The sequence below is a fragment of the Chiloscyllium punctatum genome, chromosome 40 (assembly GCF_047496795.1).
Source record: "Chiloscyllium punctatum isolate Juve2018m chromosome 40, sChiPun1.3, whole genome shotgun sequence".
NCBI classification, from domain to species: Eukaryota; Metazoa; Chordata; class Chondrichthyes; order Orectolobiformes; family Hemiscylliidae; genus Chiloscyllium; species Chiloscyllium punctatum.
The window spans coordinates 52015193-52036488 of record NC_092778.1 but is presented as its reverse complement, the minus strand read 5'-3'; the positions used below and the strand labels follow the sequence as shown (position 1 = coordinate 52036488).

Genomic DNA, 21296 nt, shown 5'->3' with positions numbered 1-21296 from the left:
ACATAAATGATGTAGAAGAGGGCACTGTTGGTGTGATCAGCAAGTTTGCAGATGCCACAAAGATTGGTAGAATAGCAGAAAGCATAAGGGACTGTCAGAGAATACAGGAGGACATAGATAGACTGAAGGGTTGGGTGGAAAAGTGACAGATGGCTTTCAATCCATATAAATGTGAGGTGATGCATTTAGGCAAGTCTAATTCTAGAGCAAATTATACAATGAATGGAAGAGTCTTGGGAAAAGTTGATGGGCAGAGAGATCTGGGAATGCAGGTCCATTGTACCCTGAAGATTGCTGCACAGGGGGATAGAGTGGTCAAGAAGGTATTAGGTTTGCTTGCCTTCATTGGATGGGGTATTGAGTATAAGAGCTGGCACGTCATGTTAAAATTGTACAAGACATTGATTCAGCCGCATTTAGAATATTGTGTACAGTTCTGGTCGCCACATTACCAAAAGGATGTGGATGCTTTGGAGAGGGTGCAGAGAAGGTTTATGAGGATGTTGCCTGGTATGGAAGGTGCTAGCTATGAAGAGAGGTTGAGTAGATTAGGTTCATTTTCACTAGAAAAAAGGAGATTGAGGAGGGACCTGATTGAGGTTTACGAAATTATGAAGGGTATAGACTGGGTGAATAGAGACAAGCTTTTTCCCAGAGTGAAGGATTCAATAATCAGAGGTCATGCTTTCAAGGTGAGAGATGGAAAGTTTAAGGGGGATACACGCAGCAAGTACTTCACACAGAGGGTGGTGGGCATTTGGAACGCATTGCCAGCAGAGGTGGTAGAGGCAGGCACGGTAGATTCATTTAAGTTGCGTCTGGACAGATGTATGAGTAGGTGGGGAGCAGAGGGAGACAAATGCGTAGGAATTGACCGACAGGTTTAGACAGTACATTTGGATCGGCTCAGGCTTGAAGGGCCGAAGGGCCTGTTCCTGGGCTGTAAATTTTCTCAGTTCTTTGTTCTAAACAACCCCACGTGCTATCTTAAGAGCCACTGTCTGTAAGAAAGTACAGAGTGTGAAGGTGCCAGTGTTGGACTGGGGTGGACATAGTCAGAAGTCACATGACACCAGGTTTTAGTCCAGTAGGTTTATTTGAAATCACAAGCTTTGGAGTGTTGTTCCTTAGTCAGGGGAAGTGGAGGGGAACACCTATATACTCTGTGCCTGTGGTAACAGAAGGGTAACAAGAGAATGAGGCTTGGTGCGAGTTGGGATATTGGCAACAAATTGTGGTTGTACTTAAATTTAGGAAAGTTTGAAGAGTCAAATCTAAAGGTAACAAAGGCATGGATGAGCTTTTCAGCATTAGATAAACTGGAGAGGAGCAAAGTCAGGTGATGTTACCCAGAATTCAGGCAATTAAAAAAAATGTAAATGGGATACATGGTACTTATGTTACCTGGAGTTGTAGAAGGGTAACTTGCCATGAACCTATCCCTGGAGTACCAATTACAAACCGTAGACCATTGATAATCAGTAACACCACCTGGCAAGAAAAATATAGAGCAAATAAGCACCACTCAGAACTCCAAACGCTAAATTGTGCCTGGGCATTTTTCAATTAAATTGGTGAGTAAGCCTGGTTACCATAGGACACAAACTTGAGATAATTGGCAAAAGAACCAACAGGAACACGAGAACATTTTTCTTTCCTATAGTAAATTGGTCCTGCCCTACCTGAAAGGGTGGTGGAAGCAGATTCACTTATGACTTTCAAAAAGAATATAGCTGCAGGACTCTTGGTAAAAAGCTGTTGATTGTGACTTAATGGACAGGCCCGCCAAAATACTGACAGAGGCATGATTGCGTTATTGGCCTAACTTTATGTTTATGCTTACCACCAGCTCAAAAAATACTTGCTGCATTTGAACATGTGAATTAAGAACAGAGGTTGGCCATTCAGTCCTTTGGGCCTGCTCTGCCATTCAATAAGACCCTTGCTAAACTGTTTGGGTTTCGAATTCCATGTTCTCATTGACCTCTGATAACCTTTGGTTCTCTAGCCTAACAAGAATCTATGCCCACCTTAAAGATATTCAATGATCCCACAGTGTTGCAGGTGGTATATTGCCATGGATAGAGATTTAGCCCATAAGCAGGAAACAGCTAATGGGGATTAGGGATTCTTTTTCATGTTGGTGACCTACAACCAGTGTTGGGTCCTTAACTGTTGGAGGAAGGAAGTGAATGTACTATCACCAAATTTGCAGACAACACAAAAATAAATGGAAGTAAATAAATAAAAATAGAAGTTGTAAGAGGAGTACAGTTTTAAAAAGAGCTCTTGATGGGTTAATTAAATGGCCAAAAGGTTGGGAAATGATGTATAATTGTTCACTTTGAAAGGGAGTACAAATGAACAGAACATTATTTAAATGGAGAAAAACTGCAGGAAACTGCAGTACAAAGAGACTTGGAAGTATTTGTGCATAAAAGACATGCAGCAGGTAATCAGGAAGGCTAATGGAATGTTGGCCCTTATTTCAAAAGGGTTGGAGTATAAGAGTACAAAGTCATAGTGCAACTGCACAGGGTGGTGGTGAGACCGCATCTGGAGCATTGTGAGCAGTTTGGGTCCCCTTATTTAAGGAAAGATATTACATTAGTGGCAGTTCATAAGGATGATCCCTGGTACGGAAGGATTAGTCTTATGACAAAAGTCTAAATGAGTTAGGACTCTACTCATCAGAGTTTAGACGAAAGAGAAAATTAAAGAATGAATGCACTGAAACATAGGATTCTTAAGGGGCCTGTTGAGCTGAGTGGATGTGCCCCCTCAGGGGAGGATCTAGACCACATCAATTGCAAGTATGTTAATTGTTACATATACACAGTCATTGCTGTAATGTAAGAAAAATGGCAGCTAATTTGCTTACAGCAAGCTTAAAGAAACAGCAAAATGATGATTGCCAGATAATGTTTCTATTTTATAACAAAAACAGAAATTTGCTGGAAAGGCTCAGCAGGTCTGGCAGCATCAGAAATGACTCTTCCTCAAAATCCCAGATTTATTTTATAATGTTGTGTGATAAATATTGACGTTGAGATATTTGAGAAAATGTCTGTGATTTTCTGTGAAATTGTATTGTGGAATCCACTTCACTTGAAAAGAAAGCTCATGGCCTTGATGTAAAATGTAAAATGAAAGACGGTAACTCTGATACAGATTATATTTCCTTAAACTGGAACTCTCAGGTCTGGCACCCTCTGTAGACCAGTGCTAGCAATGGCTCCAGTTTTCCCTATAGTGACATCGAGTGGTTCTGCAGTGATCTTTGTCCATGTTATGTTTGTTACACTTTATCCAGTTTGCACACTCAAAATCCTGTTTTACGGCATTTAGCATGCCTACCTTCATTGCACAGACCATTGAGTAAAAGAGTGGAGACATCATGTTACTGTTGTACATGTTGTTGGTGAGATCACTTTTCAGCACTATATATAATTCTGGTTGCCCTGCTACAGGATGGATTTTATTAAATTGGAGAGGGTGCAGAAAAAATTTACAATGTGTTGCTAGGAATGAAGGGTTTGGGTTATAAGGAGAGTCTGGATAGGCTGGGACCTTTTTTTCACTGGAGGTTGAGGGATGACATTATAGTGATTTATAAAATCAAGAAGGGCATGGATAAGATGAATAGCAAAGGTTTTCTTTCCCTAGAGTAGAGAGACTCAGAAATGCTGACCAGATACCCTAAACTGATGCAAATATAATTCAACATTTAAAAAACATTTGGACAGGTCGATGAATAGGAAAGGTTTAGAGGGATATAGTTCAAATGCAGGCACGCGGGATTAGTTTAAAAACTGGAAGAACTGTGGATGCTGTAAATCAGAAACAAAACCAGAAATTGCTGGAATTAGTTTAGTTTGGGAACTTTGGTCAACATGAATGAGTTGGACAAAGGACCTGTTTCTATGACTCAAGATCAAAACTTCGGATCACTTATGGACATATTAAACTTTTAATTCCAATGTGTTTTTAAAGAGAGGACTGCTACAGCCAAGCAATAACTCTGGATATAAATAAAGTGATTGTCTAGAGGGAAGGTGTGTGTGTGTGTGTGTTGGGGGGCAGGAGAGAACTTGGATTGTTGCATCTGTAGGTGTCAACAAAGCCTCAAAGGGAGAAATGTACTACAAGCTGCATTGTATATTGTATCCACCTGCCAACATCTTAGATTAAATGTGATGTTTAAATAAAGGACAGCAGCCCATGTGAAAGACCTGTTTATATTTTCCCCTTTCAAGAATACAGACCTAAAAGTGAATTTCAACTCTAGTGTGTTAGTGGCCTGTGCCCTATTTTGTGGATAGTTGTATTATAAAGATTAGACAATAGCATTTCAACATTCCAAAACTGCAGTTAAAGAAAGGGAATCTCACTTTTGAGTGTTAACAATCAGCCACTGTTGAAAGGAATGAGGGCAAAAGAATTTCAATAAATCTATAAAGCCAAGAATCTCAAAACTGATTTTTTAACAATCAACATTAATGCTACCAGTTATATCTACAGCAAAGGCCTCAATCTTCTACTAACCTCTCAGTATGAATGGCTCAGTCTTATCTGTATTTGTTAAAAATAACTTTTGTTTGTTAGGGCTCACTTCTCATTCCTAATCCATTTCTACATGTTGCATTTTTATTTCTGCTTGTGTTTCGTAACTAATAGATGTTTGGAACTCTCCTCCAGTCAATGCTAGATCAGTTGTTAGTTTTAAATCTGAGATAGATATATGTGTATTCAGCAAAAATATTAACAAATATGGAGCTAGGTCACACATCAGCCATGATCACATTGAATGGCAGAACAGGATCAAAGGGCTGAATGCTTCTATGTCCCTATATCCTACATTGAATAAACTCAATATTTTTGTTAATCCAAGAAGGCCTGGTTAAATTGGGTTCTTTTAAAAATTCATTTGGTTTGGAAGAATGGTATCAACAGGTGAGGGAATAATCTGTGACCAACCAAGGGGATGGGTGAATAAAGAAGGGGGAGCCAATTGATTCACCTCAGCTGGAAGTTTTCCAATTTGGATATCATATCTGGAATCTTAACAACTTAAGGAACCTTATCTGTGGTCTGGTTATAGCAATGTCCAGTTTTTAAATTAGGCATGTGGTTAATAGAAAATCATGGTGAGTTCTTCACTCAGTTGTGGAATAAAGTATTTCTGCATTGAGCATATTCAATATTTCTGATGACAGGTGTCATCAGGACTTCAGTCACTGACTATGATGCTAAAGTGAACAATTTGCAATTTGGACTCTAATATGTGAACAATTTACAGTTTGGACTCTAATATGTGACCTGATCTGCGAGGGCCCAGTCCCAGTGTTGCCAGTTTAGGGAGATACAACTTTTAGTTGCATGTGTCCTCAGTGCTGCACTGTAGTGTCAGCCTGGAATATGTTCTCAGATGTTGGGGGGATAGGACCACGGGAAAAGTTGCATTGCTGGAAATTCAATCTTAAAATCCTGAAATGGAGTTCATTACAATCAAAACTATGATCTCCCTATAGATCAGTCATACCAAAACCATTGGAGCAATGTACTTCTGGAGAAGCCTTTGAGCAGTGAAGCGTTCATTATTCAGTACAGTCACAGGTCTTTGTTGTCCCAATTCAAGGCACCGCCTATGAAACAAAGAAGAGTAATGTTTTAAGTTGTAGACAGACCAGGCATTCATATGATCACATTTTAATAAATTTGTATTGTTGTACTTTATAGAATGTTTTGTGAAAGAAATAAACATTGCAAAATAAATGTTAAAAATAAAGGAAAGTGTGCTGACACCAGCAATCTGATTATAAATTCTGATTGTATATGTTCACCTCTGATATACAGTCAGATTCATAGAGATGTCCAGCATGGAAATAGCTACTTTGTTTAACATTTTCTTCACTTCATCTCATACACTTTTTCATTTTATTTCATTTTTAAGGGTTTGTTTGTTTTATATAATTTTATATTGCAATTTAATTTAGAACTTTCACCACGACCAGGCATGCTCCTGGGTGCTGGTAAATGCAGCCTGAAAAACACATTAATTAGCACAAAGCGGATACTTGGACCTTGATGCTACAAAGTGGGCAAAGTACAGTCAGAAGGATTCAGACATTCAAGGATCTTACAGAGAGAACAAAGATCAGAGAAGGTGTTGAGAGATAATCATTGTGCACTGTGCACAATTCCACTGTCTGAATTTTCTTTGTAATAAATCACCCCACCAACCTAACCTTAATTACAGGTATCAACTAACAACATTTTTCCTGATATTCTCCTTTATTTAAACAATATTAGACTCCATGTGAAACAAACTGAATGCAAAGGTTGACCTTAGTAACAAACCATAATGGCATTGCAAGAGGGGGAGCAGGTTTTAAGGATTAAAAGAGTAAGAGATCTGAGATTGGGAGAATACTTCAACCATTATAGCCATTGTTATTTTGAGTGGATAAAGAACAGAATGTGCCTTTGTACTTACTGGATATTCTCAACCATAGGTGTTTTAGTTACTTTGAAAGGATGAGGTTTCAGAAGGCTGTGGGTGTGTGATCTTTTGTTCTGAACTGGCGATGGCGGAGAGGAGAACTGGCAAAAGATATCATCCCTATCTAAGATCACATGTTCTTCATCCTAAATGGAAGTAGAGAATCATGATTTATTGTTCTTTAAAAGTAGAATGCACATCAGCAAGCAGATAGCTCTGATTTTGCTAAAGTTCTGCAAATGCTCTGAATAGATGGGAGTGCACAGTTTTTGATTATTTTGCTCACTGATGGCTAATGGAAAATTCATTCAGATGTCAAATATTGAAACTTTCTGCCCTAACTCTGCCCTCTCCTTGATCCAAGGAGTGCGCAATCAATCTCAGCTGGTTTAAGAAGAGAGTTTGGGAAAAGAAAGGAAATAACAAACAGATTTTGAAGATTTGTGCCTGCATACCATGTGCCAGCTAGCTCTTGGTAAACAGAGATATGGAAAACTGAATGTAATCATTCAGGTGTCTTCCTTCCCCTTGCACAATGTTACACAACTGTGTGCACTTTTAGCAGTCATTTCCTTTGTATCAGCTCAGTTGATTGAATTGAATTAGTTTTATTGTCACATGTACTCAAATAGGTACAGTGAAAGGTTTATACATCACTATTTACAGCACCATCTTAGATATAAAGGTACCTCAGTACAGCTTCCTCAGTTATAAGATTTTAGAAAACAGAGAAATAAGAAGTGCAATGTTGTAGAAGTAGAAGTTCAGAACAACAGTCTTTCAACCCAGACCACACTGACACCTAGTTTCCAGCCCACACTAAGTCTTGGCTCCACACTGCACTGGGCTTCACCTCAAGTTTCGTGAGACTGGGAGATCACCCAGGAATCCTCTCGGGACACCACGCTGAGGCCATGCCATGGTGAAATAGCCCCATGTATCGCTGGCAGACTGTCATGTCTGGGAGCCACCACACAATGCTGGGATGCCTTCACACCATGCTGGGAGGCCAGCATGTCATGCTGAGGTGGGGGCGGGGATACCACACCGCACCAACGGGGGCCACCACACCACGCTGGGACACCACCACACCACACCGGGGGGTGGGGGGGTGGGCGTCACACCATGCCAAGGGGGGAGGAGCCACCACACCATGCCGAGGAGTGGGGGAGGCCACCACACCACACTGGGAGGCCATTACGCCATGCTGGGGTGGGGGATAGGTCTGCCATGGTTTGCAATGCAAAGTGATACCACAGCATGGGTGCATTTCCTGCAGCAGCTGAGATTACTGTGTAGGACTCTCTTTCTCATCTTCTCCCCTCACCCGAGGTGTGGTGATCCTCACATGAAACCACCGCCAATCCTCTTTCTCTCTCTCTCTAATGAGAGAGCAACCCAATGGCCTTGTTTCGACTCTGGCACCTTTACCTTTACATTTAGGGGTGGATGTGTCCCTTACTTGTCAAATCATGATTTTTTTAAATGTCAAAACTGTACAAAGTCTAAATAAGCAAACAATTCAATATTGTAGGAATACTTACCTCAATTCCTCTAAGAGATGTTGGTGCTTTCTGGCCTGGTCTCAGGGCTATAATATCTCCCTCTACAAGCAAACTAGTAGGCAGATTTACCAATTGCCCATCTCTGTAGGTCCATTGGAGACATATGGAATCCAAAGGAGGGTTATACAGTTCGTAACAAAAATCATTCATTCCAAATTCTGGAGTCCTAATTAAAACTTCAAGTGAACTTGTATAAGTACAATAAAACAAACAGTATTAAAATATCTATTTGTCAATTGTTTGGAACACCATTACAACATGAATGCTTTTTACCATTTATTCTTTGCAGAATAGCCTGGACCCTCTGTGGGATCTCTTGAGATTTTAGCCACTGCTGCAGTCCAATTGCACTCAGATTTATCACAAGGAAGATAAACAGTGCAGATTCATTAATGAGCCTGATATCCTGACTGAGAAGAAAGGAGGAAGAGTTAGACTTCATAAAGTGTTCCATTGTTAGCAGGTCTAAGCGATGAATTGTAGACACTAAGTTGATTAAAAACTTACAACTCGTGAAGACTTGATAACATCACCAAACAGACTGAGACAAATGTATATCACGGTCTTAAAACTTCTTTTATGTTGTTGCAAGGTGAAAGGTAATTAATTGTTGGAAACAAAAAGGCCTGGCAAAATTGTGCTTTAAAATTCTTTTGTCTTCCCAACCATGCTTCAGTGAGGAGATGAAGGAAAGTTGGGCTGAGGGGAATGCAGAAAATCAATAGAATCCCTGATATTTTGTAAATTAAGAAGCATCAGTCAGCAAAAGCACTGCTATTGGCATTCAGAATGAGAAAGTAAATTATAAAAACAAATACATCACACCATAATAAGTCTTTTATCTCTATAGCACCTTTCATAATTTCAAGGTATTCCAAGCAGTTAGCAGCCAGCGAAATAATTTTGAAGAAAACATTGCTACCAAATTTGCACAAACAAAAATGTGACAATTATTGGATAATCTATTTTCAGCTTTTGTTGAAGGAATAAATATTGATTAAGTCATGTAGGGAGAACTCCACTGCTCCACAGGATGATTTCCATCCAATTGAAAGAGTATGCTTTAACCGCGTATTCAAAAGACGGGGAGGGCAGCAGTGCCTTCAGCAATACGCTAGGGAGAGACAGCCTGGAGACTGGACTGAACTTTCTGAAACAGGACATGAACCCACTGTCTTCTGGTTCAGAGAGAAATGGACAATGCACTGAGCCCTAGCTGTATCAACATTACCCAACCAAGTATCTGACTCCTGGCTCAAGATTGGAACAGGTTCAGTTGGGGTGGATAAAAGCTTAGTGTCTTTTCTCACGTGAAAAATAATCACTTAATGTCAGCTGCAGGTGAAACTAAACACTGATCTAATTTTTGCAACAAAAGATTTCTGATTTTATTTCCAGGAGATTCTGCATATTGCTTACTTCTAAAGGCATTTTTGCATGCCACTTCAAAATCTCATGCAGTATCAGAAAGTGCTGACAAGATGACACCTTCAACACCACAATCTCTTAATGCCGGGGTCTTCTATATATGAGCTGCAGACAATATGCTGAATACGCCCACAAATGTTAAAGACTCAGCTTTGAAAAGCTGATGCAAATGTTCCAATAACCTACATGAGTCTTTGGAAAGTGATTCACTAGTTACTTGTTCAGGAACTGGCTATTATGATTAAACTGAATCATACAGGAATCGGAATTACATTATTCTTTGTTGATTGAAAGATGTGATGTGCTACATTTGCTCAAATGGATAACTTTATTGTTGTGTGGGGAATTGCTCAGTTTTCCTTACCTCTTAGGTGACTGAATATGATGGCAACCAGCTAGGGCAATGGTTGTCAAGAGCAACAGCAATGCTCCTGGCCAATGGAAGCTTGACCAGCGATTTGAGTGGTGTAAAAAGCTACTTCTCCAGATTGTCTAATGGAGTACACAAAAATAAAAGTGAAGTAAGCAAAAAAAAAAGCACAATGTCATTCGTAAGCAGGGCCTGTTCTAAATTTACCCTCTTGTTCCAAATTCCTGATTGTCAGAGGACATAGTTTCACTATTTCTGTCCCATTGAATCTCTTAAACATTTGCGTTTAAAAAAAATCAAGAGATCACTCCTCAAAGTTCTAAATTCAAAGAAATTCAAAGCATGTTTTTACACTCTGGCATCAAAATGTTTCCCTTGAAGGCGTGGAAGGGTTTTACTGATACTGTACTGTTTCCTCCTCAAACCTAACATTAATCTTCTGGTGTTACATGTCTAACTTTGAACACAATACTGAGCAAGACTCTGTGCAACAAACCATTGCCACTCATCTTTATATTCTAATCCCTATGAGCTAAAGAACAACCTTCCATTAATCTTTCAGATTACTGTTCTTTGTGTGCAGTCACTTTTGAGCTACATGCATGTAGTCCATGTGGTCTTTTCCCCAGCTCTGAGCCTCTTACTGTTCAGCACATATTCCAATTCCTCTTCCCCAAATCCAAAATGTTTTATCTCACACCTTTCCACATAAAACTCTGTGCACTTTCTGTCTGAAGTGGCCAACATGTTTCTGAAGTACAATGACTTGACTACAATACAAATGGGACTCTGTTGGTTTACTGGTATTTTTGAAGTTTGTATACAATTACCGATATTGTGACCTTTAAGATTTGGAATTAAATTCACTCCAGCAGCTACATGGGCTTAGTGTTCTATGCCTTCCATGTCACGGGTTTGTTTTGGATAAATGTTACTCTCTGACAGTCTAAGAATATGATATGGTTTTCAGTATTCATTGCCACTCTGCCAGTGTTTCTCTTTGTTGAAATGTTGTTATCTTTTTCTCGTCTTCTTCCCATTGATGGAGATTTATTTCCCCTCAACAACTTTACTTGAAACTTATTTGAGTGATTTCTCTTCATCAGTATACAAACAAATTCAATAATTTTCTTTCTCATAAGGTCTTTTATATTATTGTTTTCCTCTCTGCTGAGACCATTCATGTTTTACACCAGACTATTGTGAGCTCTTTACAATGAACTGCCATTCTAGCTACTTTGCTATTTTTCATACCGATTGATTAACAAGCCATGCCTAAATACCTTCCATGTTCTTTCCTTTTGGCGTTTTTTATGCTCTGATAGAAGTGCAGACAATTGATCATATAATATAGCCAATGCCTTAGTGTTGGACAGCCCTTGGTGTTCCTGTGAATTGGATGTAAAATTAGTGATTATTACAAGGAGCAAGCATTTCAGATGGCCACGTTACATTTATTAATGAACTTCAAACTTGTCCAAGAGCTCTAAATTGGGTGGGGTTGATGGTTGGTCACAAGGGAAAAGACCATTATTACCATTGGCACAATGACACAAATATGGTGGAGGCAGTTTAACTTTATCCTGTCAAAGAGATGCGTTCCACAACAAGACTTTCATGTATCTTCTTACAAAGGGAAGCATCCCAGAAATCACCACCAAAAGGTTGTATTGAAGTTAAAACCATTGCCTTTCTTATTTTGTTAAAGAATAAGTCTGTTATTTTAAGAAAGGTAAAGAAATGATTTGGGGACTCATCTTTTATCCAAATTATTGTGGATAATTTCTGTGAACTGAAACTCTTCAGGTTTTCACGTAAAATGTAGACAACCTCGCAGACTCAAATTCCCAAAAGGCATCCTACTGTGCAAAGGCCATAGCTCAGAGAGCTAAGTCTTAAAATCTATTCTCCATGCTTGCTTCTGTTAATCAATAAACACCAAATAATCTGTTCTCCATCACAAGCAGCTCAATGAGACAGCAGTCTGTGCTCTAAGGGCTGTTCTATAGGAACAGCAAAAGAAATATCAACCCCAGCCAGAAAACCACGATCTTTGAGAAACACTCTCTTTTGGCTGCCTGATACTTTCTATGCTTTCAGTGCACAAGGTTGTGTCTGATCAAGGGAAAGCCCACAGTCTAAATCTTTCAGCCATAGTAAGCTGAGGAACTGGAAACTTTGTACAATCCATCAGGTTGTATGAGTGAACCAGAATATCATTGCCTCAAGACAATTTCATTGCTGTTGTTGTTCCATGATCTTATTGAATGGCGGAACATGCTCAGCAAGCCAGATGGCTCCTATTTCTTATGTTCTTATGTTCCTAAAATACATTTCAGTTCACTCAATTATTTGACATGAGCAGAATCGAGCTGCTCCTCTGTTACTGGTTAAGTGTGCACTAATAGCAGGGGTGCAGCCAGATTTCTATTCTCCAAGACGGAGGTTGTTTCTCTCAAAAGAATGCTGCATTAAAGCTGCTAATGCTGCTTAAACCATTTCTAAGAGTACAATGCAGGGCAGAGAAATGGATCCAGGGTTAGTTATGTGACACAGGAGGCCATAGTGTTGGAGATTCACAGGAGGAAAGGTGCCAAGATTTCCTGGAGAATTAGGAGATCCTTGAGGAGCATCCTTCAAATGAATTGAGCTGCGGTGGTCTAGGAGGTCAATCTCCAAATTCTGTACCGAAGTACCAGGCAGCAGTACCATAGGAGTTTAATGACCTCACAGGGATGGTCACAGTAAGTGAATGCATCTTCATGTGACAGCTTCTACCCACCACAGAACAAGAATCTCACAATGCTCAATGCACCACACCTCCATTGCTTAAGTAGCAACAGTGGGAGGGAGGCAATGGCCTAGAGGTGTTAGAGCTGGTATTACCCAAAGACCCAGGTAGTATTCTGTAGGAATGGATTGAAATCCTGCCACAGCAGGTGGTGGAATTTGTATTCAATAAAAAAAATCTGGAATTAAGATGAAACCAATAATGACCATGAATCCGTTGCCAATTGACAACTAATGTCCTTTAGGAAAGGAAACTACTGTTCTTACTTGGTCTGGTCTACATGTGACTCCAGACTCACAGCAATGTAGTTGACTCTAAACTGCCTCAGAGCACTTAGGGATGGGCAATAAATACTGGCCTGCCAGCGACACCCTCATCCCATGAATGAATAAAAACAAGATACTCTAGATTCTCATCAAACATCCAAACATCCAAACACGGCACCTCAAACACCTATCAATGTGGTCAGCCTTGCCTCTCTGCCACCATGTACCTGCATTAATTCAACCATGATGAGCCATCAGCAAAACACAGTGATGCATGATCACTGATGAGTTTCCTTTTCTCTTGCTGAACATGGCGACACATAACAGAAGGGTACAGAATGGAATTGATTTGGAACAAAGGATCTTCTCAGCTTAACACAGGAATACAATTCACTGCATCAGACACTGTTAAAAACATGAATTTTATTGCTGAATCAATGAATCCGTAATTTTTGACCCAATTGTTATTCGTCCAAGCAAATACTTTCCATATCTTACTCAAGACAAAATACCCCATTGTGCATACACAAGGATGTCTTAAATGCAGGTCAATAACACAGAGGCTTGTGAGCAAATCCTCTTTTTGAATGTATTTTCTAATTGCAAGTTAGTAGTCTATGAACATTATAAAATTAGGGAAAAGACATTTCCAACAGGTTCTATATTAGGTTTTTATCAAAATACGGTTTCCATTCATCATGGCCAAGGAACAAGGGCAAGACATGTTGCAAGGTTTCCAATAGGTTACTCAGAATGTTTAAGGGCTACTGACAATCAGTTGTAGGCAGTTGGATGGAAACTGGGAAAGGAGATAGTTTCTACTTTTGGACTGCTCGTCACTCAAGTATTTAGATGTAGGGAAAAGAGACTGTTACCGCAGCTTCCAAACTCTTAGGAGTCTGGACAAGTACAGGAGGTGCAGCTAAATTTTGGGGTTATGTCTCAGGTAGGTGATGGGAGCTGTGGGGGCTTGTAAGAAGCCATGTGCTACAGCTGAGACCAAGAGTGAAGGAAGCCCAAAAATAGTATTTGTGTTGTGCAACTGAGCAAGATAAAGCTTGAAGAAACGCAAGGAAGGACCAGCTTGGTGAAACCAAATATCTGCTGATAAGGTAAAATTGCACCTGTAAGTAGGTCCGAAAGAGTAGTTTGCAGAACCCAGGGGGAGCACAGTCCTGTTTGGGAGTGTGAACTACCTGAAGGTGAGTAGATGGTGAGACAGTCCATCACAGAACATGGTCTGAGGAAATTCCAAAGCTAGGTCTTTAACAGCGAAGAATTGTAATCCTCCATAAAAGTTTTAAATCCCTTGCAAAGTTTGGACATAGAGGGATTGCTGAGAAATCTATGGGATCTGCCTTGACCACATCTGATGTGCTCTGTGGGGTGTTTGCTACCCATATTTTCCTCAGATATACTCCAACATCCAATTAGAAATAGAGTTGTATAGTGAATTGTACTACTGTCCTAAGTTTGTACAGTAACATTTAATGTTCTGAGGAAGTTCTGAATTCTGAATCAGTTCTCCAGGAAGGTTACTGAAATGTTAACTCTGATCTGTCTCCAATGATGCTGAGCTTTTCCAACAATTTCTGATTTTTGTTTTTAACATTTATTGTTTGTTATTCATAATTGTAGAATCTTACGATTTTATTCTCCTAGTAAGTATCTAGACTTCACATGTTGTCTACTTTTAAAAAAAAGTTACTGGTCGCAGCCAGGTTGCAATGTCAGTTTGTTGGCCTGGTTTGGAATCATGACAGGCCACATACCAATTATTAGACTATTCTATATTTACCCAGCCTGGTATTCCCTAAAATAATGCTGGATGCTGGAAATCTGAAACTCAACAGATCTGAGCTTTTGTGGAGAGAAAGCAGAGTTAACATTTCAAGTCCTGTGACCTTTTAAAGGGTCACTGGACTCGATACATTAACTCTGTTTCTCTTGCTGCAGGTGATGTCAGACCTGCTGAGTTTCTCCAGCCCTTCCTGTTTTGTTTCTAGCATTTCCTAAACTCGCTATCCTTTTTAATCTCTTTCAAGCAATTCTTGATTCAGCTATATTACCCTGTTATGTGGCTACATACCTTTCATATAGCAATTTTCAGAAACCTTCTGGAAGTCAGTGCATGCACTATGGGGATATCAATATCTTCTTAAGATGTCAATCCCTCAAAAAGTCATGGAGACTGGTGAGAAGGAATCCTTCCTTTCTAAAACTATGAAACTCACTTCCTCTTCCAACCAGTAATCATTGTTTGTTCCTCATGAACAATTCCTTTCTTTCGTCCATTTCTAATGGGCCTAGAATCTCTGAGAATAACATTATATTACATTTATTGACCAGCATTGGTATTTCTAAGTAAATAGAATCTTATCTGCAGTCACCGTCTCTTTCATTTTATCCTTTCAACAGTTTTACATAAATATCACTTGGCTCAAATAAATTATTGGCTTTGAATCCTTTAGCCAGTCTATTATATCCACATAACTGATATAAAAATCAATAGCTATAATTGTAGATGTGATGAATAATGAACTACCAATGTTCATTTTCCACACTGCCTACTGATTGTGACTAAGCCCTTAGCAACACAGCATCTGTTGATCCAATAATGTCTCTGTTGATGTAAAGTGTATACCAAGTTCCATAATGTTAGTTTGAAAGTATGTATTTAGGTCCCCAGTGTCTGGACTGTGAATTGCCTTCATGTAGTCATTTTAAAAAGAGGGAATGCTCTCATAGCCTTGCACATTCATTGGGTCCAGAATGGTTTTGAGAACAATTAGGATCTAAAACTCATATTTTCCCTATGCACCTCAGTTTAATGCCACATCTGAAAGACAGCACCTCTGTCTGGATGGTGTCTCTTTTCACTGCACTGAAGCGCCAACCTGAATCTTGTGTTCAAAGCTTGAGTGAAACCTAAACCCACAAGTTTCAGACTCTGTGCTTGAGAATGTTTCTTATTGAGAAATTGCTAACAAAAGTCACATAAACATCATTCGATGTGCAAATTAATTGATAAGATAATAGATATGGTCTTAACGGACTATAGGTTGCTCTCTTATTACAAAGTGATGACTGGTGATGGCTTAACCTGAGGTTCATCATGCCTTGGGTGAGGAGAGAGGTTAAGAAGGAGAATCCTTCATGGTGACCTCAGCCAGTGCAGGAATTGAACCCACATCGTTGGCATCACACTGCATTGCAACCCTCAATTACTGCATCCTCAGAAAAAGAGGAGAAAGTGAGGACTGCAGTTGCTGGAAATCAGTGTCGAAGAGAGCGGCGCTGGAAAAGCACAGCCAGTCAGGCAGCATCCAAGGAGCAGGAGAGTCGATATTTCGGGCATAAGCCCTTCACCAGGAAAGCCCTTCAATCCTGATGAAAGGCTTATGCCCAAAACCTCGAATCTCCTGCTCCTTGGATGCCACCTGACCAGCTGTGCATTTCCAGTGTCATACTGTTCGACATCCTCAGAAAAAGAACCAAGTTTGATCAGTTATGTGTACTCCTATTAAAATAATGTGCACCATCTGCTTATTGTATTTATATAATTTCTAATCAACCTATTCAGAGACAGTATTACACACCCCTGGTGCAGGTGGACTTAAACCATGCTTGGCGGTAGAGACATTACAAACATGCCCTCAAATAGATGCTTTTCTAATCAACGCATTCAGAGATGTTAAGACATACTTCTGAAGCAGATGGGACTTGAACCTAATGCCATAAGCAGGGACACTAGGATTTATATTAAAGTACCTCCACCTGTATCAAAACAATTAAGGTAAGTTTCTGTAAAATGCAATTTTCCTTTGCTAAACAGCTGAATTTTCTGATCGTTGGGATAATAATTATTCCTAGGAAAATTAAGATTGTTATTTAAGAAAACAAATTTCACTACAAAATCCTTTCACCCACAATGGAAACTTTAAATAATAATTCAGAGAAAAATGTGTGGGATGTTGCACTGTTCCTTGTACACCATGCAAGTGGAGTGTCAAATGACTTGAATGGTTGAAAATTAAGCTAATTTTATTACAAACTACAAACTTTTCTGAATGCCTTCAAGTTAAAAATGCACAGACAACATGTTCCTAGCAAGTAACGGGAGCAGAAATCTAGCTGTATGCAACAAAACTATGTTCTGTACTTCGTAATTGAACACCAATAAAAGTCCTATAAAGATACATACCAAATCACCTTCATCCATTTTTCATGTAATCACCACTGCTAAAAAGATGTCCAAATGAAGAAGTGTTCAGTTGCAGCTGGCTTGCGAACAGTCATAGAAGGAAAACAATAAACCCGCTACAAATCCAGCTTCCATGGCAACCATACATCCTTTAATCAGCAAATGCTACACTTGGAGCAAGTCAGATAATCGACTTGTCATTTACAGGTGCTGTTTTTGTCTGTAATGGTCACCAATTTGGATAGTACATTAATCATACATCTCAATAAATGTTTTGTAGAACTAATAATTGTTGCCAAACCTCAATTATATATGAGGGATTAAGTAAATTCTGGGGAGATTGGAATAATGACAATACAGTCATATAAAACTAGCAGGCAGGACTTTGCTTTTATTTTAATGTTAAGAAAAATGATACCCCTGTCAGTACCTATTAAGGGAAACATCCAATTCAATGCTGAGCAAATTATTTATAGAAAATACCTGCATTTATATAGCTATTGTCAAGACCACAAGATATCTTAAAGCTCTTTATAACACACAACATTCTTTTGAAATGCAGTCAGTCCTGTGATATAGGAAACACAGTAATCAATTTGCACATAGGGAGCTTCTATAAATAACATGTTAATGACTGGATGATCAGTGATGGTGATATTGGTTGACAGATTAACATTAACCAGGGGTAGGAACAAATTACTGCAGATGCTGGAATCTGTACTGAAAACAACAAATGTTGGAGATCACAGTGGGTCAGGCAGCCATCCATCAGGAGAGAGCAAGCTCATAGTGAGTTTTGATGACACTTCACCAGGTGTAGAAAGTGCGACATCTGTCCCTTCACCTCCTCCCTGCTCACCATCCAACAGCCGAAACAGTCTTTCCAGGCGAAGCAGCATTTTATCCGTAACTCCTCCAATCTGTGCATTGCATTTGTTGCAGCCAAAGTGCCCTACTCTACATTGGAGAAACCAAATGCAGACTGGGTAATTGCTTTGTGGAACTCCTCCAGTCTGTGCTCAAGCAGGACTCTTACCTTCCCATCACTGGTCATTTTAACACAGCATCCTGCTTGCTTGCCCACATATCTGTCCTTAGTATGCTGCAGTGTTCCAGTGAATCACAGGGCAAACTGAAGGAACACGGTGGCACGGTGGCACAGTGGTTAGCACTGCTGCCTCACAGCGCCAGAGACCCGGGTTCAATTCCCGCCCCAAGGGGACTGACTGTGTGGAGTTTGCACGTTCTCCCCGTGTCTGCGTGGGTTTCCTCCGGGTGCTCCGGTTTCCTCCCACAGTCCAAAGATGTGCAGGTCAGGTGAATTGGCCATGCTAAATTGCCCGTAGTGTTAGGTAAGGGGTAGATATAGGGGTATGGGTGGGTTGCGCTTCGGCGGGGCGGTGTGGACTTGTTGGGCCGAAGGGCCTGTTTCCACACTGTAAGTAATCTAATCTAAGCTAAAACATTGCATCTTCAGATGAGGCACTTTACAGCCCTCTGGACTTAATATGGAGTTCAACCACCTTTAAATTGTGAACTATTTCTTTCCTTTTTTGTAAGCTTGTTATCATATCTTCCCACATACTGTCCTTTCCAGTGTTCTGCCATTCTCACATTCCGATCACTTAATGTAAACTACTCATATCTTTTATCCACTAGCACCCTACACCTGCTACCCACACTATCACCACCTCCATCCCAATCTATAGTGTAAATGACGTCCCTCCACACTTCACTTCAGCTCTGATGAAAGGTCTTTGGGCGGCACGGTGGCTCAGTGGTTAATACTGCTTCCTCACAGTACCAGGGACCTGCATTCGATTCCAGCCTCAGGTGTCTGTCTGTGTGGTGTTTGTACATTCTCCTCGTGTCTGAGTGGACTTCCTCCAGGTACTCCGGTTTCCTCCCACAGTCCAAAGGTGTGCAAGTTAGGTGAATTGGCCATGCTAAATTTCCCATAGTATTGGGTAGGAAAATGGGTCTTGGTGAGTTACTCTTCGGAGGGTTGTTGTGGACTTGTTGGGTCAAAGAGCCTGTTTTCATACTGTATGTAATCTAAACTTGGAACCATTAGCTTGCTCTCTCTCCATGGATGCTATCTGACCTGCTGTGATCTCCAGCACTTGTTGTTTTCATTAACCAGGAATAACACACTTGTTCATCTTCAAAATGATACAACTGGAGCTGTGTAATCCACTTGAGGAGGAAGACAAGGCTTCAGATTAACATCTCATCAAGAAACAGTACCTCCAACAGGGCAGCACTCCCTCAGTACTGCACAGCACTGTCAGCTTGGATTTATTTTCTGCTCGATAGAATATTAACTGAGCCTTTAGACTTAGATGTCCCTGAGCCACAACTGACAGACATCAATGTGAAAAATAGGCAAGTAAAGAAAAAAACTGCTGATAAAAACAAAAGAAAGTAATTACCTGATTATGATGGAGGGGTTAAGCTCAAAGAGAAGCCTGGTATTACCGATAAATGTCAAGCTAACCCAATCTTCATACCTGTTCAGCAACTATCACACCCAGCACCGAAGAAGACATGAACTTTGAATCAAGTGAGCAATGAATTCCTACCTACCTCGCCCTAGAATTTTCCAAGATGTAGGGGACTCCAGACAGTTGAACAGGGCTGGATTGGGTGTAAGCACTTACAAACCATTCACTGTGGGAAACTTGGAATGAAAAGCAGTTCGCAGCAGCAACAGGAAATGAAAAGGAGATCACCACCATTTTACAATCTCCCTGCAATGGTACAAAGGTTCATAGGTGGGAGAAAGACCACACTCACATCATCAAAAGCCAGGGCTTCAACAATAGTGGGAGAAAGTGAGAACTGCAGATGCTGGAGATCAGAGTCAAAAGCTTTGGCGCTGGAAAAGCACAGCAGATCAGGCAGTATCTAAGGAGCAGGAGAGTCAAGGAATGCTACCTGACCTGCTGGGCTTTTTCAGCATCACATTTTCAACAACAATGGTTGTGTTTGCAAAAATCCCTAACTCAACCAGTACAAAGGTACTTTTAAAGGCAGGCTTATGCAAGAAATTATTTATCTCACAAATTTTAAAGATAATGATAGTTTGTATCAGATTGTGATCATCACACACGTGTTAAATTGAAGGCAGGAGCTGGAATTACTGTTCAGTTCAATGCCCTTAAATGGTTGTTAGATTACTTACAGTGTGGAAACAGGCCCTCCGGCCCAACAAGTCCACACCGCCCCGCCGAAGCGTAACCCACCCATACCCCTACATCTACATCTACATGTACCCCTTACCTAACACTATGGGCAATTTAGCATGGCCAATTCACCTGGCCTGCACATCTTTGGACTGTGGGAGGAAACCGGAGCACCCGGAGGAAACCCACGCAGACACGGGGAGAACGTGCAAACTCCACACAGTCAGTCGCCTGAGGCGGGAAATGAACCCGGGTCTCCAGCGCTGCGAGGCAGCAGTGCTAACCACTGTGCCACCGTGCCGCCCACGTTGTGAAAGATTATCTTGTCACCTTCATCTGATAAATATCAAAGCCCAGAAGGAACCAGACTCAAAGTCAAAAGTCAGCTTCAGGCAACATTAGGACTCTCAGATATAAAAAAAATCTTCAAAGCACTGTTTGCAATCCACATCCAATCTCCTCCCCCATTTTTGCCTCAACTTTAACAAAGCAAACTCTGCAAAAATGTAACACATTTAGATAGGTCAAACACCTGAAATGGAGTACTGATCTGTGAAGAAGTATTAGGAATAAAGTGTATGTTTTCCATTTGAGAACTTGACATAGTCAATCTACCCTTGGGACCATTGTCAGGCTGTTCAGTGTTGAATGAAAGCCTGTCCCTACAGCTACCAATACACAGTGAGGTACATTTCCCGTGACCTTGGATGGGTTTTCCCCTTTCTGAAGCTGAAAGATAGTTTTGTGGCTTTTATCTTAACCATGCTTTCCATTCAAATGGCAATCTGCTCAATCTGATACTTGGTGATGTTCATTATTTCCTGCAACACTGCCCTCTAACTTTGGAATCTACAGCTAGCTTAATCCATGAGCCAGTTTCAGCCCCATGTCCTTAACTTTAATACACATGAGTCTGTGATTGCTCCTGAACAACCGAATGTGGAAGAACTCTGCAGCACCATTAGCATTGTCATTTATTCTTAGG

The 21296-nt window shown here is 40.4% G+C and overlaps 1 protein-coding gene across 6 annotated transcripts in view; it reads right to left on the bottom strand.

Moving 5' to 3' along the window:
* LOC140464608 (transmembrane protein 94-like) overlaps positions 1–17217 on the bottom strand; it is a 157614-nt gene extending 140397 nt beyond the window's left edge. For all 6 annotated transcript variants that reach the window (XM_072559888.1, XM_072559890.1, XM_072559889.1 and 3 more), the window contains exons 1-8: positions 17127–17217; positions 11149–11253; positions 9860–9987; positions 8341–8477; positions 8047–8243; positions 6497–6648; positions 5543–5645; positions 1405–1491 (exon numbers count right to left, since the gene is read on the bottom strand). In XM_072559888.1, coding sequence (XP_072415989.1) covers positions 1405–1491; positions 5543–5645; positions 6497–6648; positions 8047–8243; positions 8341–8477; positions 9860–9987; positions 11149–11253; positions 17127–17144 — 927 coding nt within the window. In that variant the 5' untranslated portion in view covers positions 17145–17217. The remainder of the gene's footprint in view (positions 1–1404; positions 1492–5542; positions 5646–6496; positions 6649–8046; positions 8244–8340; positions 8478–9859; positions 9988–11148; positions 11254–17126) is intronic.
* Positions 17218–21296: the final 4079 nt, after the last annotated feature.